The sequence below is a fragment of the Muscardinus avellanarius genome (assembly GCF_963383645.1).
Source record: "Muscardinus avellanarius genome assembly, chromosome: 7".
Taxonomy (NCBI): domain Eukaryota; kingdom Metazoa; phylum Chordata; class Mammalia; order Rodentia; family Gliridae; genus Muscardinus; species Muscardinus avellanarius.
The window spans coordinates 27,016,701-27,037,221 of record NC_137793.1 but is presented as its reverse complement, the minus strand read 5'-3'; the positions used below and the strand labels follow the sequence as shown (position 1 = coordinate 27,037,221).

At 36.6% G+C, this 20,521-nt stretch overlaps 2 protein-coding genes across 2 annotated transcripts in view; one reads left to right on the top strand and one right to left on the bottom strand.

Moving 5' to 3' along the window:
• LOC308265016 (olfactory receptor 2G6-like) overlaps window positions 1-20,521 on the bottom strand; it is a gene marked incomplete at both ends in the record, with an annotated part of 658,093 nt that overhangs the window by 99,826 nt on the left and 537,746 nt on the right. The gene's annotated exons all lie outside the window — the stretch shown is intronic.
• Window positions 9,873-10,796, top strand: LOC308265534 (olfactory receptor 2AK2-like; the record flags this gene model as incomplete). Its single annotated transcript, XM_080699331.1, has 1 exon — window positions 9,873-10,796. One exon carries the CDS (start codon window positions 9,873-9,875, stop codon window positions 10,794-10,796), a length of 924 nt encoding a protein of 307 aa, XP_080555457.1.

The following is a 20,521-nucleotide window of genomic DNA, read 5'->3' as shown; positions in this document are numbered from 1 at the left end:
CGGCCACACTCCCAGACCTATTTTATATTTTTATTTGGAAACAGGGTCTCTTAAGCCACCAAGGCTGGCTTCGAACCAGTGCGATCCTCCTGTCTCCGCCTCCCAAGTGCAGGGATTACAAGTGTGCGCCACCACGCCCGGCTTACACTGAATATTTTAATGCTAAGAGATTAAAGGCTTTATTGTGTGAGGATAAGAAGCAACAAATTTACAGTGGGAAAACTGTTTCTAAAATGTGTTTCTAGTTAGAGATTTTAGAGTTTAAGATTTTTTTTTTAGAGAATCTTCATATTAAATGGCCTGATTCCTTAGAATGTGGTTTTATACATAATGTCCTCCAGGCTAATCCATGTGGTAACAAATGAGATAATTTCCTTCCTTTTTATTTCAACACTGAATAGCACTATATCATATGTGCACACCGATTTTATTAGTCCATTTATATATTGTTTTGTTATGATCCCAAAATAATGGGTAACAATTTATTGTAAACAAAATAGGTAAAATAAACCTTAATGTATAGTAGTTGTTATTTGTTCACAAAAATTATTCATATATTTATGAATGTTGCCTGGTATTACCATTACAACATTTGATTTAAAAAGAGTAAAAAATGTAATTTTAGATATTTTTTACTTATGAGTGTCATTCAGCATAATAAATAAAATACTGGAAAATAAAATCTATCAGTTGAAAGATGAATAGTATATTTTAAACAAATGTGTAATTTTAAAGTTCCATAAATAATGCAAAATTAGGATAAGTACACTAATTTGTTCATTAGTTACTGAGTGAATATTTTGGGTCAGTTTCTGTGTCAGGATCTGCAATTACATAAGCAAACAATTATAACAAGTTCATGATATGCAAAAGCTTACATCCTAATGGCTAAATCCACACAAGAAATGAATAAATAGGCAAAAAACAATATACAAGGTAATGATAATACATATAAATTAGTAACTGCAAACATAGATACTGATATTGAACAAAGGCATAGACAGGTTGAGTTGAAGAAGACTAATTAAATGGAGGCAAATTGGAACCTTTTTTTTTTGTAGATTTTAAAATATAAAATGCTCAAACCCCAAATGCTACTGAGCATCTGTTGTCAGCAAAAATGGGAAATGGGGAGATGCCGGCCAAAGGGTTCAAAGTCCCATTAGACAGGAGGACTAAACTTTGAAGAGGTAATGTATATGCTAGTGTTGATAGTCAATAAAAATTCTACTATATACTTGAAATTTCTAAGTCAATAGTTCTTTAATATTATCACACACACAAATACCTTTGTGGTAACTAATTTTTTCTCTAAATAAATATGGAGTATTTAGGTTTTAAGGTTAATAGTTGCCAAAAATACCAGCCTACCTGAGATACCCTCACAGCCTTGTCCAGCTCCAACTCTGAGTCGCCTTCAAGGTTTCCACTTTGTTCTCATCTCCCACAGAGTTGGATCCATTTTTTCTGGGTCTCCCTCTTCTTCCTGAGGCCCTGCAGCTTACTCAGGGCTCACTCCACAGGTGCATCCTGGGTGAACTTCTCATGTTGAGCCACTGCATTCTGCTTCCTTGCTTTTCTGGTGGAGAACATTTTGAGAGAAGGGTCCACATACACTTCTTTTTTCTCTGAATCATAACATTTTTTTCTGGCACTAATTACACAATCAGTACACAACTTCGAATAAGCAAATAAATTAATAAATAACTAAAGATTTAAAAATAACTGAAGTGTAAGTCAAATTATGGAACCAACCTAGATGTCTATCAACAGATGAATGGATAAAGAAAATGTGATATATACACATGATGGAATTTTACTCAGATATGAAGAACAAAATTATGTCATAATTTTGGAAAATGAATGGAAGAAGAGACTATTACACAAGGTGAGATCAGCAGGTGCATGTGGAGAAAGTGAGCATGTGCCATGATGATCCCAGAGCAGAGATGCTGCTGCGTGACCTGCCAGCAACCAGGCCTCAATGTGCCAGGCTAGGCATGTGAGCAGAGAGAGCGGCAGTGTCTTCAGTGTTGGTTTTAAACCACTCTCAGCTTAAATATTTGCTGCATTTTTGCCTGATTGTCTATGAACCTTTGGTAGAACTAGGTTACTCTGGGATATGGAGAACTATTAAAAGGGTCTGGTGTAGGAGGAAAGTGGAGGATGGCCTGCTGCCATGCCTGAATCCAGCTGGGTTATTAGAATGATCATAGTAATAGAAATGTTAAAAAATAATAACAATAATAGTAATAGACAAAAAAAGTACTGAAATTCTATCTCATGCCATGCAACATTGTGGATTATTTGCCTCTATTGTGTATTTGCATTTCAAAAGACATCTCCAAGGGTAGGTGCTGTCGCCAGACACAGCAGAGAGCAAGGAGGAAATATCTGAGTGCAGAAAGTTTGGGATGGGTGGTTGGTCCTCCTGCCAGAGCCAGGCCAGAGCCCAGCTCTGCTGCACCACCACACTCCAACTTTACTCCCTTAATGTGCACAGATACCACCATTTTTTAATTTTGTGGTACTGGGGTTTCTGGAAGCCCTTTTACTTCCAGGCTACACTCCCATACCTATTTTTTATACTTTTTTATTTGGAAACAGGGTCTCTTAAGCCAGCGTGGCTGGCTTCGAACCTGTGTGATTCTCCTGTCTCTGCCTCCCAAGCATGGGGATTACAAGCGTGCACCACCATGCCCGGCAGATACCACCATTTTTAAGGTACACTTAGCATTTTGAGATAATTTTCTCATACAATACAACCTAAGTAATATACTTCTGTTGGTGCATAATAACTTTTAATATTTTTCTCACATGATGTCAAGTAAAATGCACAAAATAACAAATAATAACATGAATAAAATAGATCTAAAGTCAGAGGTAGAGGTGAAGCAAAGAAACTCAACATTCAGGGTCTTTCACAGGCACAGGCCCCTCTCAGGCCACTGCTTGGTTCTCTATTTGTATTTTGTTTTCAATTTTTAAAGGGTACCATCTGTACTGCAACTATTTTTGGTTTTTTAAGACTTCACTGCTGATTTGTCATTCATGAGAAATGCTCATGTGTGGCTTCCCTCCGTAAATCACATTCGATGAGCCCTGAGTGCTGGAAATCATCTTTCTGTCAACATTGTTATAAAATGTTTTACATAAATTTGAGAGTATATAGTCCAAACTAATAAACAACAAAAACTATAGTTGGTGAAAATGAAAATAAAATACATCTAAGAGGAACAAAATTTCAAAAATCATCTAAGAGGAACAAAAATTCCAGCTAGGTACCACAGAGTAAGCCTGTGTGTGCTTCCGCTGAATTCTAATGCTACTTTGCCTCTTAAAATATTGCCTGGTTTTGCTTTGGCATCTGTGCAAAAGGCTTGGCTATGCCATCTCATAAAATTATGTTGGGAGATTGATTTAAATTCAGCTCCACTTTAATTTTCCTGGAGTGAAAAAACTTTGTTGCAGGTATTCACAATTAAGTGAGCTCTATGTTGGCCTGTGGCTTCTTCTTTTTGAGGTTTCCAACTTTCTGCTCTCTTTGGATTTCAGAGACCTGAGCTTCCTGCTTCAACAATCTTTTCAATCTTTTAAATATTTATTTTTAGGAATAAATATCACAATATGGGCCATAGAGTATCTCCTGAGTTATGTAATTCCGTGGCATGTCCTATTTATGCTGTTTATAACAATTTTATTAGTTGTTTAATTATGTAGACACTAACTTATATGCATATGTTAAATGTTAAAAAAAATAATGACTTTTTTTGGTGGTACTGGGGTTCCTGGAAGCCCTTCTACCTCCAGGCTACACTCCTAGACCTATTTTTTTATATTTTTATTTGGAAACAGGGTCTCGTAAGCCAGCGCGGCTGGCTTTGAACCTGTGTGATCCTCCTGTCTCCGCCTCCCAAGCACTGGGATTACAAGCGTGCACCACCACGCCCGGCATGAAAAAAAATGAATATTTAAAAAATATGTTGCAGTTGACAATTACCTGAACAGGTACATTTTAAGCATCCATTCTGAATTCAACTTTATCTTCTCTTTGGAGACCAGTTGCCAGAGCTAATAGAAAGTCACTTGCTTTTCAGAGTGTGTTTAATTGTGAACCAGGGACCGAGTTTTCCCAGGAGTTGTCTAAGAGGACGAACAAGAGGTCTGTCTTCTTTAGGCAGTCATTCCATTAGGTTGAGATGATGAAAGCTTTTCCTTGGATAAGAAAAATGACAACATTGTGGTTCAGATTCCATTTTACACCGACTATTTTAATGCCAAGATATTGAAGGCTTATTTTCTGAGGCAAAAAGCAACAATCTTGCAAATTCATTCTGAAACACATTGTAAAATTTGCTTCCAGTTAGAAATTTTAGAGTTTAGGATTTCTTTTTTAAGAAGTCTCATATCAGATAGCCCAATTTCTTAGAACATGTTGTTCTTTCATGTGTGATTATTAACTCCAAGCAAAGTGACAGGGAATCCTTACTAATTTTGCAGACCCATCTCCAGATTTTTAGTATTTCATTTCTACAGAAAATTCTAGAAGATTTATTTTCTTCTTTTTTTTTGGCATTGAGGATTGAACCCAGAAGCATTGCACCTTCAAACTACACCTCTAGCTTTATTTCATTTATTTAAAAATTTTTGAAACAGGTTTTCTGTAAATTGCGGATGCTGCCTTCCTTTAAGATCCTCCTGTCTCAGCCTTCAATGCTGAGATTAAGGAAGTGCCCTACCACAAAAGGTTAGAGGTTAGATGAATTCATCTGTTTATCTAGAAGAACTGTAGCTTTTCTGACCACATTTCATTCCTCATTTCATAGCCACGGCCTTTGGGGACAAGGAGGTTCAAGTATGGCAATGGTCACTTAAAATCAAATGCTCCTTGATTAATTGCTGAAGTCAATCAGAAGTCCCTTGACAACTTTGTATAAATCATGTTGCAAAGCAGAACATAAACTAGTCTCATTTATGCTGTATAAATGTTTGTCATATATTAGAATAATGTTTTAGAGTGGATTTCAGTATTGTATCTTTTTTCTTCTTATGGTAGAGGGAGTTGAACTCAGCAATGATCTACCTCTGAGCTACACCCTGGCACACCAGGCCCATTTTATTTTATTTTTATTTTTAATTTTGAAGCAGTGTCTCACTAAGTGCTGAAGGCCTTGGTAATTTGTTGGGGCTCACTTTGAAACTGCGATCCTCCTGACTCAGCCTCCCAAGTACTGGGAAAGTTATAGGAATGTTAGGTATTACTAAGACTGCTTTTTTGTGTGGTACTGGGGATTTAACCCATTCTACCTCTGAGCTATACCTCCAATATCTTTAATATTTTGTTTTGAAACAGTCTTGCTAGGTTGCTGAGAATCTCTCTAAATTGCTGAGTTAGTCTTTATTTATTTATTTATTTATTTATTTATTTATTTATTTATTTGCGGGTCTGGGGATGGAACCTAGGGGCATTTGACCTCTGAGCTACACCACCTGCCCTACTTTTTATTCTTTATTTTGAAACCTTGTCTCACTGAGTTGCAGAGGGCCTCACTAAGTAGCTGAGGCTGTCCGTGAACTGCGATCCTCCGGTCTCAGTCCCCTGAATTATCCAGGCTGTACTCACCTGCGATTCTCCTGTCTCAGCCTCCCAAGTACAGGAATTACAAGTGTGCGCTACCACGCCTGGCTCTGTGACATAGATTTTAAGAAAAGCAGAATCCGAAGTTCAAGATAAACATGGAGATCAGACACACAAAAAACATGTGTGGATAATGTTAACATTATCAGAGGTTGTATTATGTTGAAGCTAAATACAAATTGAATTATTTGAATAAGTTGCTTAAGAAGAACTGTGTGGCTTTAAAATTTGCAGATTCAATAACATTAACATTGTTCTCAGGTTTACCATGATCTTTAGAAATGTTAATACTTTCTTTTCCTTCTATCAAAAAGTCTTCTTTTTTAAAAAGTTTTTATTGGTGCATTTTAGTCATGTATCTTAATGGGGTACGAGATGGTAGAGGCATATATGTACATATCACTCATTGGCTCTTCCTCAATTCCACCCCACTCCCTCCCCCTCCTTCCTCATGTTTGGCATAGTGATTGAAAATAATATGTTTGTGAATGTACATCATGCAAATTAGGGAAATTGAGTCACACATACTTTAAGAGAGTAGTATTTTGAGTTGTTAGTTCATTCTGCAGGTCTAAGGCATTGCCTCATGGCCTGGAACTCCATTATTATCTTATATATCTTTGGGATGGGAAACTGATGTGTTTAATGTCATGGTGATTATAATATTATAGTATATGACTCTACTTACTGTGTGTCATATACACTGAACTCAAGTAAGCCTTTTGTTTAGAAGTTATTTGGGATTGGTGAGAGTCTGCATAGCTACAGTAGTTCTGGAAGGGGGTTCAAGGTATCTTTAGGGGCTCCTGCTCTCCTCACACACTTCCCACTTCTGTCAGGTGAAGTATTTGTACTTCGAATACATTTACCTTGTATGGCCTAAAGTTAGATTCTTCAACAGTATAGTTTCACAGAATTCAATGCTGTTGACACTGAAAATGTGGTTGATTCGATACCTTCCAGGACACATAACAGAAGCCTCAAGAATTCTTGTCCTCACTGAAACAAGATGAAGAAAATGGTACCTACATCTTTAAAAACACATCATTTTGCAGTGTATTTAGCATGTGCAAGAATTGGTGGGAGCCGAGGGAAAGCAGCCTGGTGCCCTCACACCCTTAGCAGCTGACACTGGCACTCAGGGACCACGCTCAGAGCATCCCTGCAAGAGGTGAACTTGATTACACCTCAGGCCAGGAGGAGAGGAAGACAGCATGGAGGGCAGCCTGTCAATGGGTTGAGGGAATGGTGGGGAGGCAGGTCTCCACTGCAGAAGTTCAGAATGTGTGTTATAGCTTGCATATAAAACACATACATGTATTTTTTATGTTAGACATTACATCATCAGGTTAATATTTTTTCTGTGGCATTAAAGATTAAATCCAGAGGCAATCTACCTCTGAGATAGATCCCCAGTTAACCCCCTTTTTTGGAAAACAGGATATCACTACATTACTGAGGCTGGCCTCAAACCTGTGATCCTTCTTTCTCAGTCTCCCAAATACTGAGACTACAGGCACCACACCTGGCTTAGATTAGTAATTTTAAACAATGTTTTCTTCTTTCTTATTATATGCTCAATATTTCAAATTGCTCTTAAGATATTATGAATAATATGTTCAACCCAAGTATGAATTTCATACCTACAATAATTTATTCTAGAAAAATTTCAGTTATCAAGTGGTTAACCCAAAAGTTTCAAAATGATAAAAGGTTATTACAAATAGAAATTAAAACCATTTAAAAGGTGCTACCATAAATATGGTGATGTACATTGGACTGCATACCTGATGTAATTTTTTCTTAATAACTTAATATGATTATTTTATTTTAACTCTTGATAAAGACTTAGGTAAATAATTACCATATTTTAACCTTCCTTTTTCTTTCTTTGATTTCTCTCTTTTCTATATACTGGGAATTGAACCTAAGGTCATTCTATATAAGCTATAACCCTAGCTTTATTTTATTTTTTATTTTGGAACAGGGTCTGACCAAGTTGCTGACCTTGATAAGTTGCTGAGGCTGGCCTCAAACCTGCAATCCTCTTGTCTTAGCCTTCTAAATACTGGCATTACAGGCTTATGCCACAACATGTGGCTTGATTTTCTTATTTATAAATCTTCTATTTACAATATTTATCCGGTTATTTACTCAAGTTTTTTTGATTTTCTTTCGTTGTGAATATTCATATTTTATATATTAAACATTTTCCTAGATTGCTCAAGAAATTTTATTTGGGATTTTCTTTAAATTTATTTTTTTTCTGCATGTGAGTTTTTGAGGAGTAAATATTAATACATTTGAAGACCAACACCCCTATAATGAATTGATCATCTTAATAATTTGACATTTGTTGTCAATTTTGTTATTTCTGTTTTAAAGCAGTTTTCTCAGCTTTGAACAATGACTGACATTATATCTTATATAATATAGGATATATATTTTCATATAATAATTGATTTTATTATATAATAAGATCTCTCTTGTTTCTCTACCTTGCCAAACTCTCCCAATATTTTATTTATTTTCCTTTATAAGATCTTATATTTGTTGAAAAGTGGTCACTCCTCTGTTCAGTTACATCTTTTACTTCTATGTTCCTTTTATGACAATTACATTGTCTTCTGAAATACATAATCTTGAAGAATAGGTTGAATTTTCATAAACTGGCTTACTTAGAATAACCATCTATTGATACTTCTATGCTCTTTGATCTATTTTATTTGCTATTGCATATCTTTTAAAACACACCAGTTTTATTATAATCATATGAAACTTTGTCCTCGAGCATTTGTTATTAGTAGTGTAAAAAATTTTAGACCATTACAAAAGATAGCATAAATTGTGTAATTACACCTTGTTGAATATTTCCAGAAAGTTATTTTCTAAGCTTAAAATGTTCCCAAGGCAGTTTCCAGTCTACATACAATAATTACATTCCTTTTGAGTTTTACAACCTGCCATTGTGCTGTTGTGGCTAGAGTCAAGACCAATAAATGCTAAGACCATATAATATTGTGCCAGACAATTTCAACAAATAAATTTAGAACATGGATCATGAGGTTAACAAGATTTCAATTTGCTCTAGACATATAGAGAAGTCAGGCTTTATGTTAGGAAAAAATCCCAAAACTTTAAATTTTCAATTTTGAACTAAACATTATTTTTATTTATCAAAGAATGATATATGTTAAGATAAATTTGTAAGTTTAGTTTCAAGCTCTTTATTATCATTGGTATGTTTTTATTTGCCAGATTTATGTAATTTCATATGAATTTCCAAGCAAAAATTAAGGATAATTAATAATGCCTGTTTACTACTTCCATTTAATAGCAGTAGAGCTTTTATAACTGGAGCTTTTATGCATTCTTATAACCAATTTAACTAAAAACTGAGAAAGAAATAAAAATTATTAGAAATTATGTTATTTTAGACCAACTTATTTTACTTAATCAGTGACTTAAGCCAGTTGTGGTAGAGCACTTTTGTAATCCCAGCACTTGAGATACTGAGACAGGAGGATTGCAGTTTCTAAGACACCCTCAGCAATTTAGTGAGGCCCTCTGCAAATTATTGAGACCTTGTTTCCCAATAAAAATTAAATATGTATGGTGTTGTAGCCTGTTTGTAGAAGAGCCCTGGGTCCCATCCTGAGGAACACACACACACACACACACACACACACACAGAAGTGATGACTTATTTGAGAATATTTTGCATTATCAGAAAAGATGCTCCAGTTTATTACCCTAAAGACATATATGAAAGGGGAATAAAGTTTCTGAAAATAAAACATCCAATGCCTTCCTTATTGTATTTTCATTCTATATTCTAATTATGCAATCAGTGAAAGTCCCTGTTTTCATTTTGCCATGTGGAGTTCATGGAAATCTTTTAGACAAAGCTGGAATGATTCAAAAAGAGAGAATTTGTGAAGAGAGTGAAACACCCTCTGACGTGTTCATTGAATGGACTGAAACATCAGGCCCCCCATTAGTGCACAAAATCATTACATTCTCATTTACATTAAAAGCCAGAAAAAAAAACTGAAAAACAACCAAAATAGGCTATACTTAAGAGATAGGGATCTATTTTAGAATAGCACAGAGCTATATTCCCCCTCAAGTGATTCCACAAAGTCAGTTCTATAAAAGTATTGTCATTTTGCTTCTCTGAAAGAGAGTTCTTGGTCTTTTCACAGATAATCTGCTTTGGTATCCATTTGTGGTCATGACAACAGGAAATCAAAGTTCAGGGACAGACTTTGTACTTGTCGGCCTTTTCCAGTATGGCCAGATGAACACGCTTCTCTTTGCGGTGATCGCCATCCTCTTTTCAGCTGCTGTGATGGGCAACGCCACGCTGATCCTCCTCATCCGGCTGGACATCAGACTCCACATTCCCATGTATTATCTGCTCAGCCAGCTCTCCATCATTGACATGATTTATGTCTGCACCACGGTGCCCAAGATGGCAGCTAACTTTCTGTCAGATACCAAGACCATCACGTTTTTAGGCTGCGAGATTCAGACATTCGTGTTCCTGAGCCTCGGTGGGTCTGAAGCTCTTCTTCTGGGATTCATGTCCTATGATCGGTACATAGCCATCTGCCATCCTTTACACTATCCCATACTCATGAGCAGGAAGACCCTTTGCTTCATGGTCATTTGTGCTTGGAGCAGTAGCTCCACCAACGCTCTGGTACATACCTTATATGTGTTTCAACTTCCATTCTGTGGGTCTCGGCTTATTAACCACTTTTTCTGTGAAGTTCCATCTCTGCTGCCGCTGGTGTGTCAGGACACATCTCGTTATGAGTATACAGTCCTCTTGAGTGGACTCTTAATCCTGCTACTACCATTCCTGGCCATTCTGGCTTCCTATGCTCGTGTGCTTCTTGTCATATTCCAGATGAGCTCAGGCAGAGGACAGACCAAGGCCATCTCCACCTGCTCTTCCCACCTGATTGTGGCCAGCCTCTTCTATGCCACAGGCCTGTCCACCTACACCAGGCCACACTCCTGGCACTCCCCTGAACAGGATAAGGTGGTGGCAGTGTTCTACAACATCATCACCCCTCTTCTGAATCCATTCATCTATAGTCTGAGGAATAAGGAGGTTCTGGGGGCTCTGAGGAGGTTACTAGAACAATGAATATTGACACATAAAATATGGTTAGAGGAATCCCTTATCAACTGAGGATTCACTGCTTAAAAATATTTTTCTGAAAACTACCAGGAAAGATGTAAAGGCAAATTTTCTTTCTTGACATTTGAAAAACTGCTTACCAAATGTATTTAACTTATGAGTAATAGAATACAACTTTGTCAACTCATATTTCTGCTTGCATTAATGTTTTGCCCTTTAAATGTATAATCTACTACTTCATTCATTAATTAACTAATTCATTTATTCAATCAACTATTCTTTAATGATATAACTATGTTGGTGACATTTTATAAATTATGTTTGTGTATGACTGAATTAAAATAAAAATGGAGGTGGTCTCTACTCATTCAGAACAATAATTACTTCCATCTTTCACCTTGATGTCCTTTGCCATATAATTTAACATATTGCCAGGTTCTGGAGATTAGGCTAGGGACATGTCTGACTTTTCTCCTTAGCTCTTGGGAAATGGAGTATATTCACAGAAAAACATCAGGGTCAACTTCTCTCACACCAAGGCCTGACCAGTAGCACCTGCCAAGCTTACCATGACATGAGCCACCTCTATTCTTTCTTTCTTTCTTTCTTTCTTTCTTTCTTTCTTTCTTTCTTTCTTTCTTTCTTTCTTTCTTTCTTTCTTTCTTTCTTCTTGTTTTTATTTGGTGGTACTTGGGTTCCTGGAAACCTTTATACCTTAAAGACTGCACTGTTGGATATGAGGGTAGATATCACTATTTGATTCTGGTCTCCATTTGTGTTGGATATCTTTTTCCATTCTTTCACCTTTAGCTGTGAGTATCTCTGTTTAAAAGATGTATTTATTGCGGGCACCACACAGATAGATTACGAGTTTTAATACAATTCTCAGTCTATCACTTTTTTTTTGTTTTCGGTACTGGGGATAGAACCCAGGGGCAGTCTACCTCTGAGCTAAAACCCCAGCCCTATTTTTTATTCTTTATTTTGAAACAGGGTCTCACTGTTACAAAGTGCCTAAGTACATGAGGCTTTCTTCAAACCATGATCCTTCTGTCTCAGCTTCCCAAATGCTGGGATTATAAGCGCACCACCACACCCGATTTATGCCTTTTTTTATTTGTTGTTGTTGGTTTTTTTTTTTTTTTTTGCAGTACTGGGGGTGGAATCCAGGGTTATTTTACCCCTGAGATACACCCCAGGCCTATTTTTATTCTTTATTTTTTGAAACAGGGTCTCACTGAGTTGCAAAGAACCTCTCTAGGTATCTGAGGCTGTCTGCGAACCATGATTCTCCTATTTCAGCCTCCCAAGTGCTGGGATAACAAGCATGCATCATCATGCCCAGCTTATGCCTTTTTTGTGTGGGGGGGTCTGGGGATGGAACTCCGGAGCATTTGACCTCCGAGCCACATCCCCTGCCCTACTTTTATTCTTTATTTTGAAACAGGGTCTCACTAAGTTGCAGAGGGCCTCACTAAGTAGCTGAGGCTGTCCGCAAACCGCGATCCTCCTGTCTTAGCTTCCCGAAGGCTGGGATTACAAGCATGCACCACCACACCTGGCTGGCTTATGCCTTTTTTTAAAAAAAAATTATTGGTGTATTGTAGTTGTACATCTTAATGGGGTACAAGATGGTGGAGGCATACATGTACACATCACCCAATTAGCCCTTACTCAATTCCCATCTGATTCCTCCCCCTTCCTCCTTCTCAGTTTGGCTTAGTGATTCATTTTGATATGTTTTTGAATGTACATCATGTGCATTAGAGAATTTTTCCCTCCCATCCTCTCTGTTAGGTCACATTATTTGCTCATCTATAGTATCTCCTTCTTTGTCTAGAGCTCCTTCTATGACCCATTTTCTCCCTAGTTTCTGCATATTAGGGAGAGCATCTGATTTCTTATTTTTTGTGACTGACTAATCTCACTTAGCATAAAGTTCCCTAGTTCCATCCATTTCCCTGTAAGTGATGTAATTTTGTTTTTCTTTATAGCTGAGTAAAATTTCATTGTACACATATCCCATAGTTTTGCAATCCATTCATTTGTTGATGGACATCTTGGCTGGTTCCATAGTTTGTCAATGGTGAATTGTGTAGCTATGAACATAGATAAGCATGCATTCATGTGGTAGTTCGATTTCTATTCTTTTGGGTAGTTACCCAGAGTGGTATTGTTGAATCATGTGGTAAATTTGTTTCAATTCTTCTGAGAATCTTCCATTCTATTTTCCAAAGTGGTTGTACTAATTTGCAATCCCACCAACAATGTATTAGAGTTCCCACTTCTCCACATCCTCACCAGCATTTGTTGTTTGTGTTTTGAATGATTGCCATTCTAGTTGGAGTTAGGTGAAAATTCAGGCTAGTTTTGATTTTCATCTCTCTGACTGCTAATGGTGTTAAACATTTTTTCATGCAGAAGTGCCTATTTAGTTTACTTGCCCATTTTTTGTTTGCGCCATTTCTTTTTTTAGTGCTGAGTTTCATAAGTTCTCTGTATAGTCTAGATATTAGTCTCTATCAGAGAAGTAGGTGGCAAAAATCTTCTCCTATTCTGTAGGCTCTCTGTTTAGGTTCTTGATAGTTTCCTTTGCTGTAAAGAAGCTCTCTAGTTTCACTCAATCCCATGTATTGATCCACCTATTTTTATTACTATGGCTCTTTAATATAGTTTAAAGTCAGGTATTGAGATTCCTACTGCGTTGTTTTGGTTGCTGAGAACTACTTTGGCTATTCCTGTTGTTGTTGTTGTTGTTCCAAATGAATTTAAGAACTAATTTCTCTATGTCTTTAAGGAAAGACCTTGGTAATTTAATGGGTATTGTGTTGAATCTGTAGATGACCTCTGAAAGTATGGCCATTTTGATGTTATTTATTCTGCATATCCATGAACATGGAAGATCTTTCCATCTTCTAAGGTCTTCTTTTGTTTCTTTTTCAATGTTTTATAATTTTCTTTGTAGAGGTCATTTACCTCCTTGGTTAAATTTATTCCTGAATATTTTATTTTTTTGTGGGATATACTGATTGGAAGTATTTTCTGGATTTCTTTCGTAATGGATTTATGGTTGGTATACAGAAAAGATTCTGATTTTTTAAGATTGATTTTGTATTCAGACACTTTGTTAAATTTGTTGATAAATTCTATTGGCCTTTTGGTTGAATTTGTTGGGTCTTCTACGTATAGTATCATGTCATCAGCAAATAGTGAAAGTTTGAGTTCTTTTTCCTATTTGTATTCCTTTGATTTACTTTTCTTGCCTTATTGTTCTGGTTAGAGTCTCAAGTACTCTATTGAAAAGAAGTGTTGATAATGGACATCCTTGTCTTGTTTCTGCATTTAGGGGTAATTCTCACAGTTTTTTTCCATTAATATGATGTTGGCTATGGACCTATCATAGACTGCCTTTATAATGTTGAAGTATGTTCCTTCTGTTCTGATTCTGTGCAGTGCTTTTAGCATAAATGGTTGTTGGATTTTGTCAAATGCTTTTTTAGAATCTATTGAAATGATCATGTGATTTTTTTGTTTTTGGTTCTGTTTATGTGATGGATTACATGAATTCATTTTTGTATGTTGAACCAGCCTTGCTTCCCTGGGATGAACCCTACTGCTTGGTCATGGTGTATGATTTTCTTAGTGTGGTTTTGAACGCGTGTTGCTAGTATTTTGTTTAGCAGGTTTGCATCCAAGTTAATCAATGATATAGGCCTGTAGTTTTCCTTCCTTGAGCTGTATTTATTTGGTTTTGGTATTAATGTGATGTTGGCTTCATAGAATGTATTTGGGAGAGTCCCATTTCTCTCGAACAAAGTAGATTGAGGAGTTTCGGGATTAGCTCTTCTATAAAGGTTTTATAAAACGCACTTGGGAAACCATCTGGTCCTGAGCTTTTCTTTGATGGTAAGCTCTTTATTGCTGCTTCAATCTCTTTGATTGCTATTAGTTGGTTTAAATTTTCTTTATATTTTTTACTCAGTTTAGGAAGGTTGTATTTATCTAGAAAGTTGTCAGTTTCTTCCAGATATTACATTTTGTTGGAGTATAGTTTTTCAAAGTAGTTTCTAATAATCCTTTGGATTTCTACACTGTCAGTGGTAATATCTCCTCTTCCATCTCTTATCTTTGAAACTTGGGTTGATTCTCTCTTTTTTTGTTAAGTTGGCTAGTGGATTATCTATCTTTATAATTTTTTTGAGAAACCAGCTTTTGGTTTTTCTAATTTTCTGTATTTTTTTTATTCTCTACTTTGTTGATTTCTGCAGTGATTTTAATAATTTTCTGCCTTCTACTGGCTTTGGGGTTAGACTGTTCCTGTTTTTCAAAGGCTTTGAGGTGTGTCATTAGGTTATTTATTTTGTGATTTTCTGTTTCTTATGTGGGTACTCAGTTCTATGAATTTTCTCCTTAAAGTGGCCTTCAAAGTGTTCCAAAGGATTTGATATGTTGTATGTCTATTTTTGTTTGTTTCTAGACATGTCTTGATTTCACCCCTTACTTTTTCTATGACCCATTCTTCATTCAGCAGTGTAGTGCTTAGTCTCCACATTTTTACATGGTTTCTCTGGGTCTTCTTATAGTTGATTTCTAGCTTCATTCCATTATGGTCTGAAAAGACACAGGGAAGTATGTCACATTTTTTGAAATTACTAGTGCTCACTTTGTGGCCCAGGATGTTATCTATTTTGGAGAAGGTTCCATGAACAGCTGAGAAAAATGTGAACTCTGTGGTAGTTGAGTGGAATAGTCTATATGCCTCTACTGTGTCCATTTGTTTGATGGTCTTTTTTAGGTCTGATGCATCATTACTGACCTTTCGTCTAGAAGATTGGCCTAATGGTGTGAGAAGGGTGTTAACATTTCTTGGTATTATTGCATTGGGACTTGTGTGACTTAATGTCACAAATAGTTTGTTTTGCAAAAGTAGCTGCACCTATGTTTAGGGCATAAATGTTGACTATTGTTATTTATTCTTGCTAGATTGCTCCTTTTACCAGTAAAAGTGACCTGCTTGGGTGATAAGCTTGGTCTTGAAGTCTAACTTGTCTGATATCATAGTTGCTACTCCTGCTTGTTTTCAAGTTCCATTGGTATGGATTGCCATGCTCCAGCCCTATACCTTTAGTTTGTTACTATCTTTACTTGTAAAGTATATTTCTTGTAGGCAGCAGATAGATGGATTCTGGATTTTAATCTATTTTTTCACCTTATGTCTTTTTTGTTTTTATTTTTTGTGGGTCTGGGGAAGGAACCTAGGGGAATTCAACCTTTGAGCTATATCCCCAGCTCTATTTTTATTCTCTTTTATTCTCTTTTATTTGGAAACAGGGTCTAAGTTGTAGAGGGCCTCACTAAGTAGCTGAGGTTGTCTGTGAACCACAATCCTTCTATCTCTGCCTCCCAAATGCTAGGATTACAAGTGTGCACCACCATGCCTGGCCACCTTTTGTCTTTCTACTGGGGAGTTGAGGCCATTTGTTTTTAATGTGATTATTGAGAGATGATTTTTAATTACTAACATTTTGAGATTTAACTTCTGTTTGAGGTAGTGTTTGTTCTTCACTTAGTTCTTTGCCTGATACAAATTCTTGTTTCTCTGGTTCTGGTGTATATTACTTATTTCTTCATTGCAGTAAATCTCTTTGAGTATTTTCTCTAGTGCTGGTTTGGAAGACATAAATTATTTCAGCTTAAATTTGTCATGGAAGATTTTTACTTCCCCATCTAATTTTGAGAGATAGTTTTGCTGGGTAGGAAATTTTGAGGTGCAAGTTTTTTTCTTTCAGAGTGAAATATGCTACTCCAGGCTTTTCTGGCTTTTATGACTTGGTTTGGGAAGTCTAGAGTGATTCTAATTGGTTTGCCTCTGAGTGTCACTTGGTGTTTTTGTTTTTGTTGCCTTTATGATTCTCTCCTTGGCTTTTATATTGGTCAGTTTGACTATTATGTGGCATGGGGAATCTTTTCTTTGATTCTGTCTAAAGAGGGTTCTATAAGTTTCCTGTACCTGTGCATCAAACTCTTGTCCTATGTTTGGAAAATTTTCTGCTATTACTTCTTTAAAAAGATTGCTGATCCCTTTGAATTCACCTTCTCTTTCTTAATCTATGCCTATTATTCTTAGGTTAGCTTTTTAAAAATTGGCCAATATCTCTTCAATGTCCAATTTATGATGTTGAATTATTTTTTCTAAATCATATATTATGTATTCATTTTTGAAGTAATCATCTTCTAAGAGAGAGAGATTCTATTCTCCATATGGTCTAATCAATTGTTTATAGTTTGAATTGATGCCTTCACTTCAATGATTGCACCCTTTATTTCTTTCAAACTCTAATTTTTTTTTATTGAAATCCTGTTATTATTTCTTAAGTTATATTCCTATTTTGTCCTTCTGGAGATCTCTGCAATTCTGTGTTGTCAGGTTCTGTTAATTTGGTGTTGTGGGAGCACATTGCTTCCTTGTCATTCTTTCTTTTCATAATTTCAGAAGTTTGTATTTGTTGCTTTTAATAGATTTCTCTCAGTCTCTAGGTGCCAGCTGGTATATCCAAGGGCAAGTTTTGTTGTACTCAACAGTAAAGGTAGAGTGAGGAGGGAAGTAAAATCACAAATGCAAGAACAGGGTAAAGCCACAGATAGGATTGAATAGAATGAGTATAAGTTTGGTAAGGTAGTGTATAGTAGGACTAGAACATGAATATGTAATAGTATTCTAGTAACCAATGTAGAGCCTTTAGTAGAGTGATATTAAGTGGATTTTATAAAAGACAAAGAAGAGGAAAAAAAGGATGGAGAGAAGAGAGTAGGTATGTACAAGGGAAGAAGCTTGGGAGAAGGATTGGGAAGGGAGCAAACAAACAAGCAAAACACACACACACACACACACATCAATAAATAAAAACAATACAACAGCAACAACAAAGTAATGCAACCCTACAAAAATATTAATATTTAGCAGACTGGGCCTCTGCAATCTCTCTTTGTGCAGACACCAAGTGCCACTGGCACCTTTCCTGCTGCAAGCCTGGCTTTTTGAGTCTTTCTTAGTCTATGCAGATGGAAGGTTTCAATGGGGCTGGATCTGATATTAAGCACAGGTCACCCTCCATGCTTTCCAAGAATGTGGAGCCTGAGTCTCTCCCCTTCTGCATAGGTGGCAGATGCTTCCGGAGCCAAAGAGTCTATGTTCTCCTCATCTATGATTGGGGTGGTCTGACTTCTCCCTTTTCAACATGATTGGCTGATCTGTGGTGATCCCAGAGATCCTAGTAGTTGGATCTAATGTTAATCATAGGTCTCCTTCTACACTTTCCGTTAATGCAGAGCCTGAATCTGCCCTAGCCTCTTTAGTGTCCAATAGCCAATTCCACCCCAAACCCCTTTCACAGGGCTGAGCTCAAAGTCTCAGACCCAGGGAATATATCATGGCTGCATGAGTTTCTGAGGGTGCTGCACTGTTCTCCCTTGGGAACAGTGGGTTCACTTATGGTGCTGTTGAGCACTGCTCTGGATCTCTGGAGGGTGTGATGAGTTTGACCACCACTTCCTTGAGTTGTAGCTGGTGTTTGTGCAGGAGAAACTGACAGCTTACAATTGCTATGGTCTGCAACTGCTTACTTCCTTTCAAGTCCTTGGTTGTTTTCCTGTGAGTCTCTGGAGTTAGGTGCAGTGATGCAAGATGGTGCTGCCACAGCACCCACAGCCATATGAGACAGGCAGGTTTCTTTTTTTGCTCTCTAATCGGGCTTCTAGCTTTTCCCCCCTGCCACCTTTTACTTATCAGGTTCTTTATTTTTTTTATTTTTTTATTTTTTTATTTTTGGTCATACTGGGGTTCCTGGAAACCCTTCTATCTCTGGGCTGCACTCCCAGACACCTATTTTTTACATTTTTATTTGGAAACAGGGTCTCTTAAGCCAGCAAGGCTGGCTTCAAACCTGCATGATCCTCCTGTCTCTGCCTCCCAAGCGCGGGGATTACAAGCGTGCGCCACCACACCTGGCCTTATCGTGTTCTTTAAAGTTATGGTGTTTTCTTGCTTTTGTAAGAACACCCTTTTTAAGGCAGTGGAGATTGGGTGTCATCAGGACTGATGTGTGCTGCTTCCCTCAGTCACCATCTTCTTGGAATTCCCTTTCTAATCTTTTAAATATTTATTTTCAGAAATAAATATCATTATATGTGCCACAGAGTATCTCCTGAGCTATGTAATTCCTTGGTATGCCTTATTTGTGTTGTTTACAAAAATTATATTACTTGTTTAATTATGCAGAGCCTAACTTTTATGTATACCTTAAATGTTCAATAGAATAATAAATATTTTTTAAAGTTTTAGTTGACAATTATCTGATTGATTTTCACTTGAAGAGGTATATTTGAGCATCCATCCTGAATTCAATTTTGCCTTCTCTTTGGAGAGCAGTCGCCAGAGCTAATGGAAGGTCACTTGCTTTTTAGAATGTGTTTAATTGTGAACAAGGGACCAAGTTTTCCCAGGAGCTGTCTTAGAGGAAGAATAAGAGGTTCTGTCCTTTTTTAGGCAGTCATCCTGTTAGGTTGAAATGCTGGAAGTCTCTTCTTTGATGAAAATAATGACAACATATTTGTTTAAATTATATTTTACACTGAATATTTTAATGCTAAGAGATTGAAGGCTCATTGTCTGAGGCCAAAGGCAACAATCTTAAAAATTCTTTCTGAAACACTTTGTAAAATGTGCTTCAAATTAGAAATCTTAGAGTTTAATATTTCTTTTATAGAAGCTTCATACTAAATAGCCTGAATCCTAAGAATATATTATTCTACTTTCACATGTGTTTATTACCTCCAAGCAAAGTGGCAGGGAATCCTTATTTCTGTAGACCCATCTCCAGTTTTTTAGTATTCTATTCCCACAGAAAATTCTAGAAAACTCATTTTTTTAGTACTGAGATTAAATCCAGAGCCATTCTTTTTTTAAACGACACCCCAGCCTCATTTTATTTATTTTTTTTAAAATTGGAAACTGCATCTAAGTTGCTGATGCTGGCCTCCTTTGAATCTAAGATCCTTCTGTTTCAGCCTTCAATGTACTGAGCTTCAAGGAGTACCCTACCACAACAGACTAGAAGAGTATTTTTTTTAACAAGAGGCTGTGGAGAGTACAATTAAAATGATTTAAAATGAATTATTTCATAAAATGACAGACAGGATATACATTTGCTTGTCTAGAAGAAATGGTCACTCTGTTCATACATCTCATTCTTCATTTTCACAGCCATTGCCTTGTGGGGGTGAAGAGGTTCAAGTATGGTAATTGTCACTTTAAATCTGATGCTGCTTGATTAATTGCGAAGTCGATCAAAAGTCCCATAACAACTTAGTATAATCATGTTGGAAAGTAGAATAGTAACTATTCTTATTTCTCCGTAAAGTCTTATCATTTATTAGATTAATTTTTAGAGTTTATTGCAGTATTTCACTTATATGTGCTCCTTTTTTTTTGGTGAAACTGCTGATTGAACCCAGGGGTGTTGAATCTCTGAGCTATACTCCAGGCCTATTTTATTTTATTTATTTATTTTGAAACAGTGTCTCACTACGTTGCTGAAGGCTTTGATAAGTTGTTGAGGCTGGCTTTGAACCTGCAATCCTCCTGACTCAGCCTCCCAAGTACTGGGATTACAGGTGTGCACCACCACACCCACTCTATCATGCTTGATGTGGGCTATTTCTGGGCTGAATAA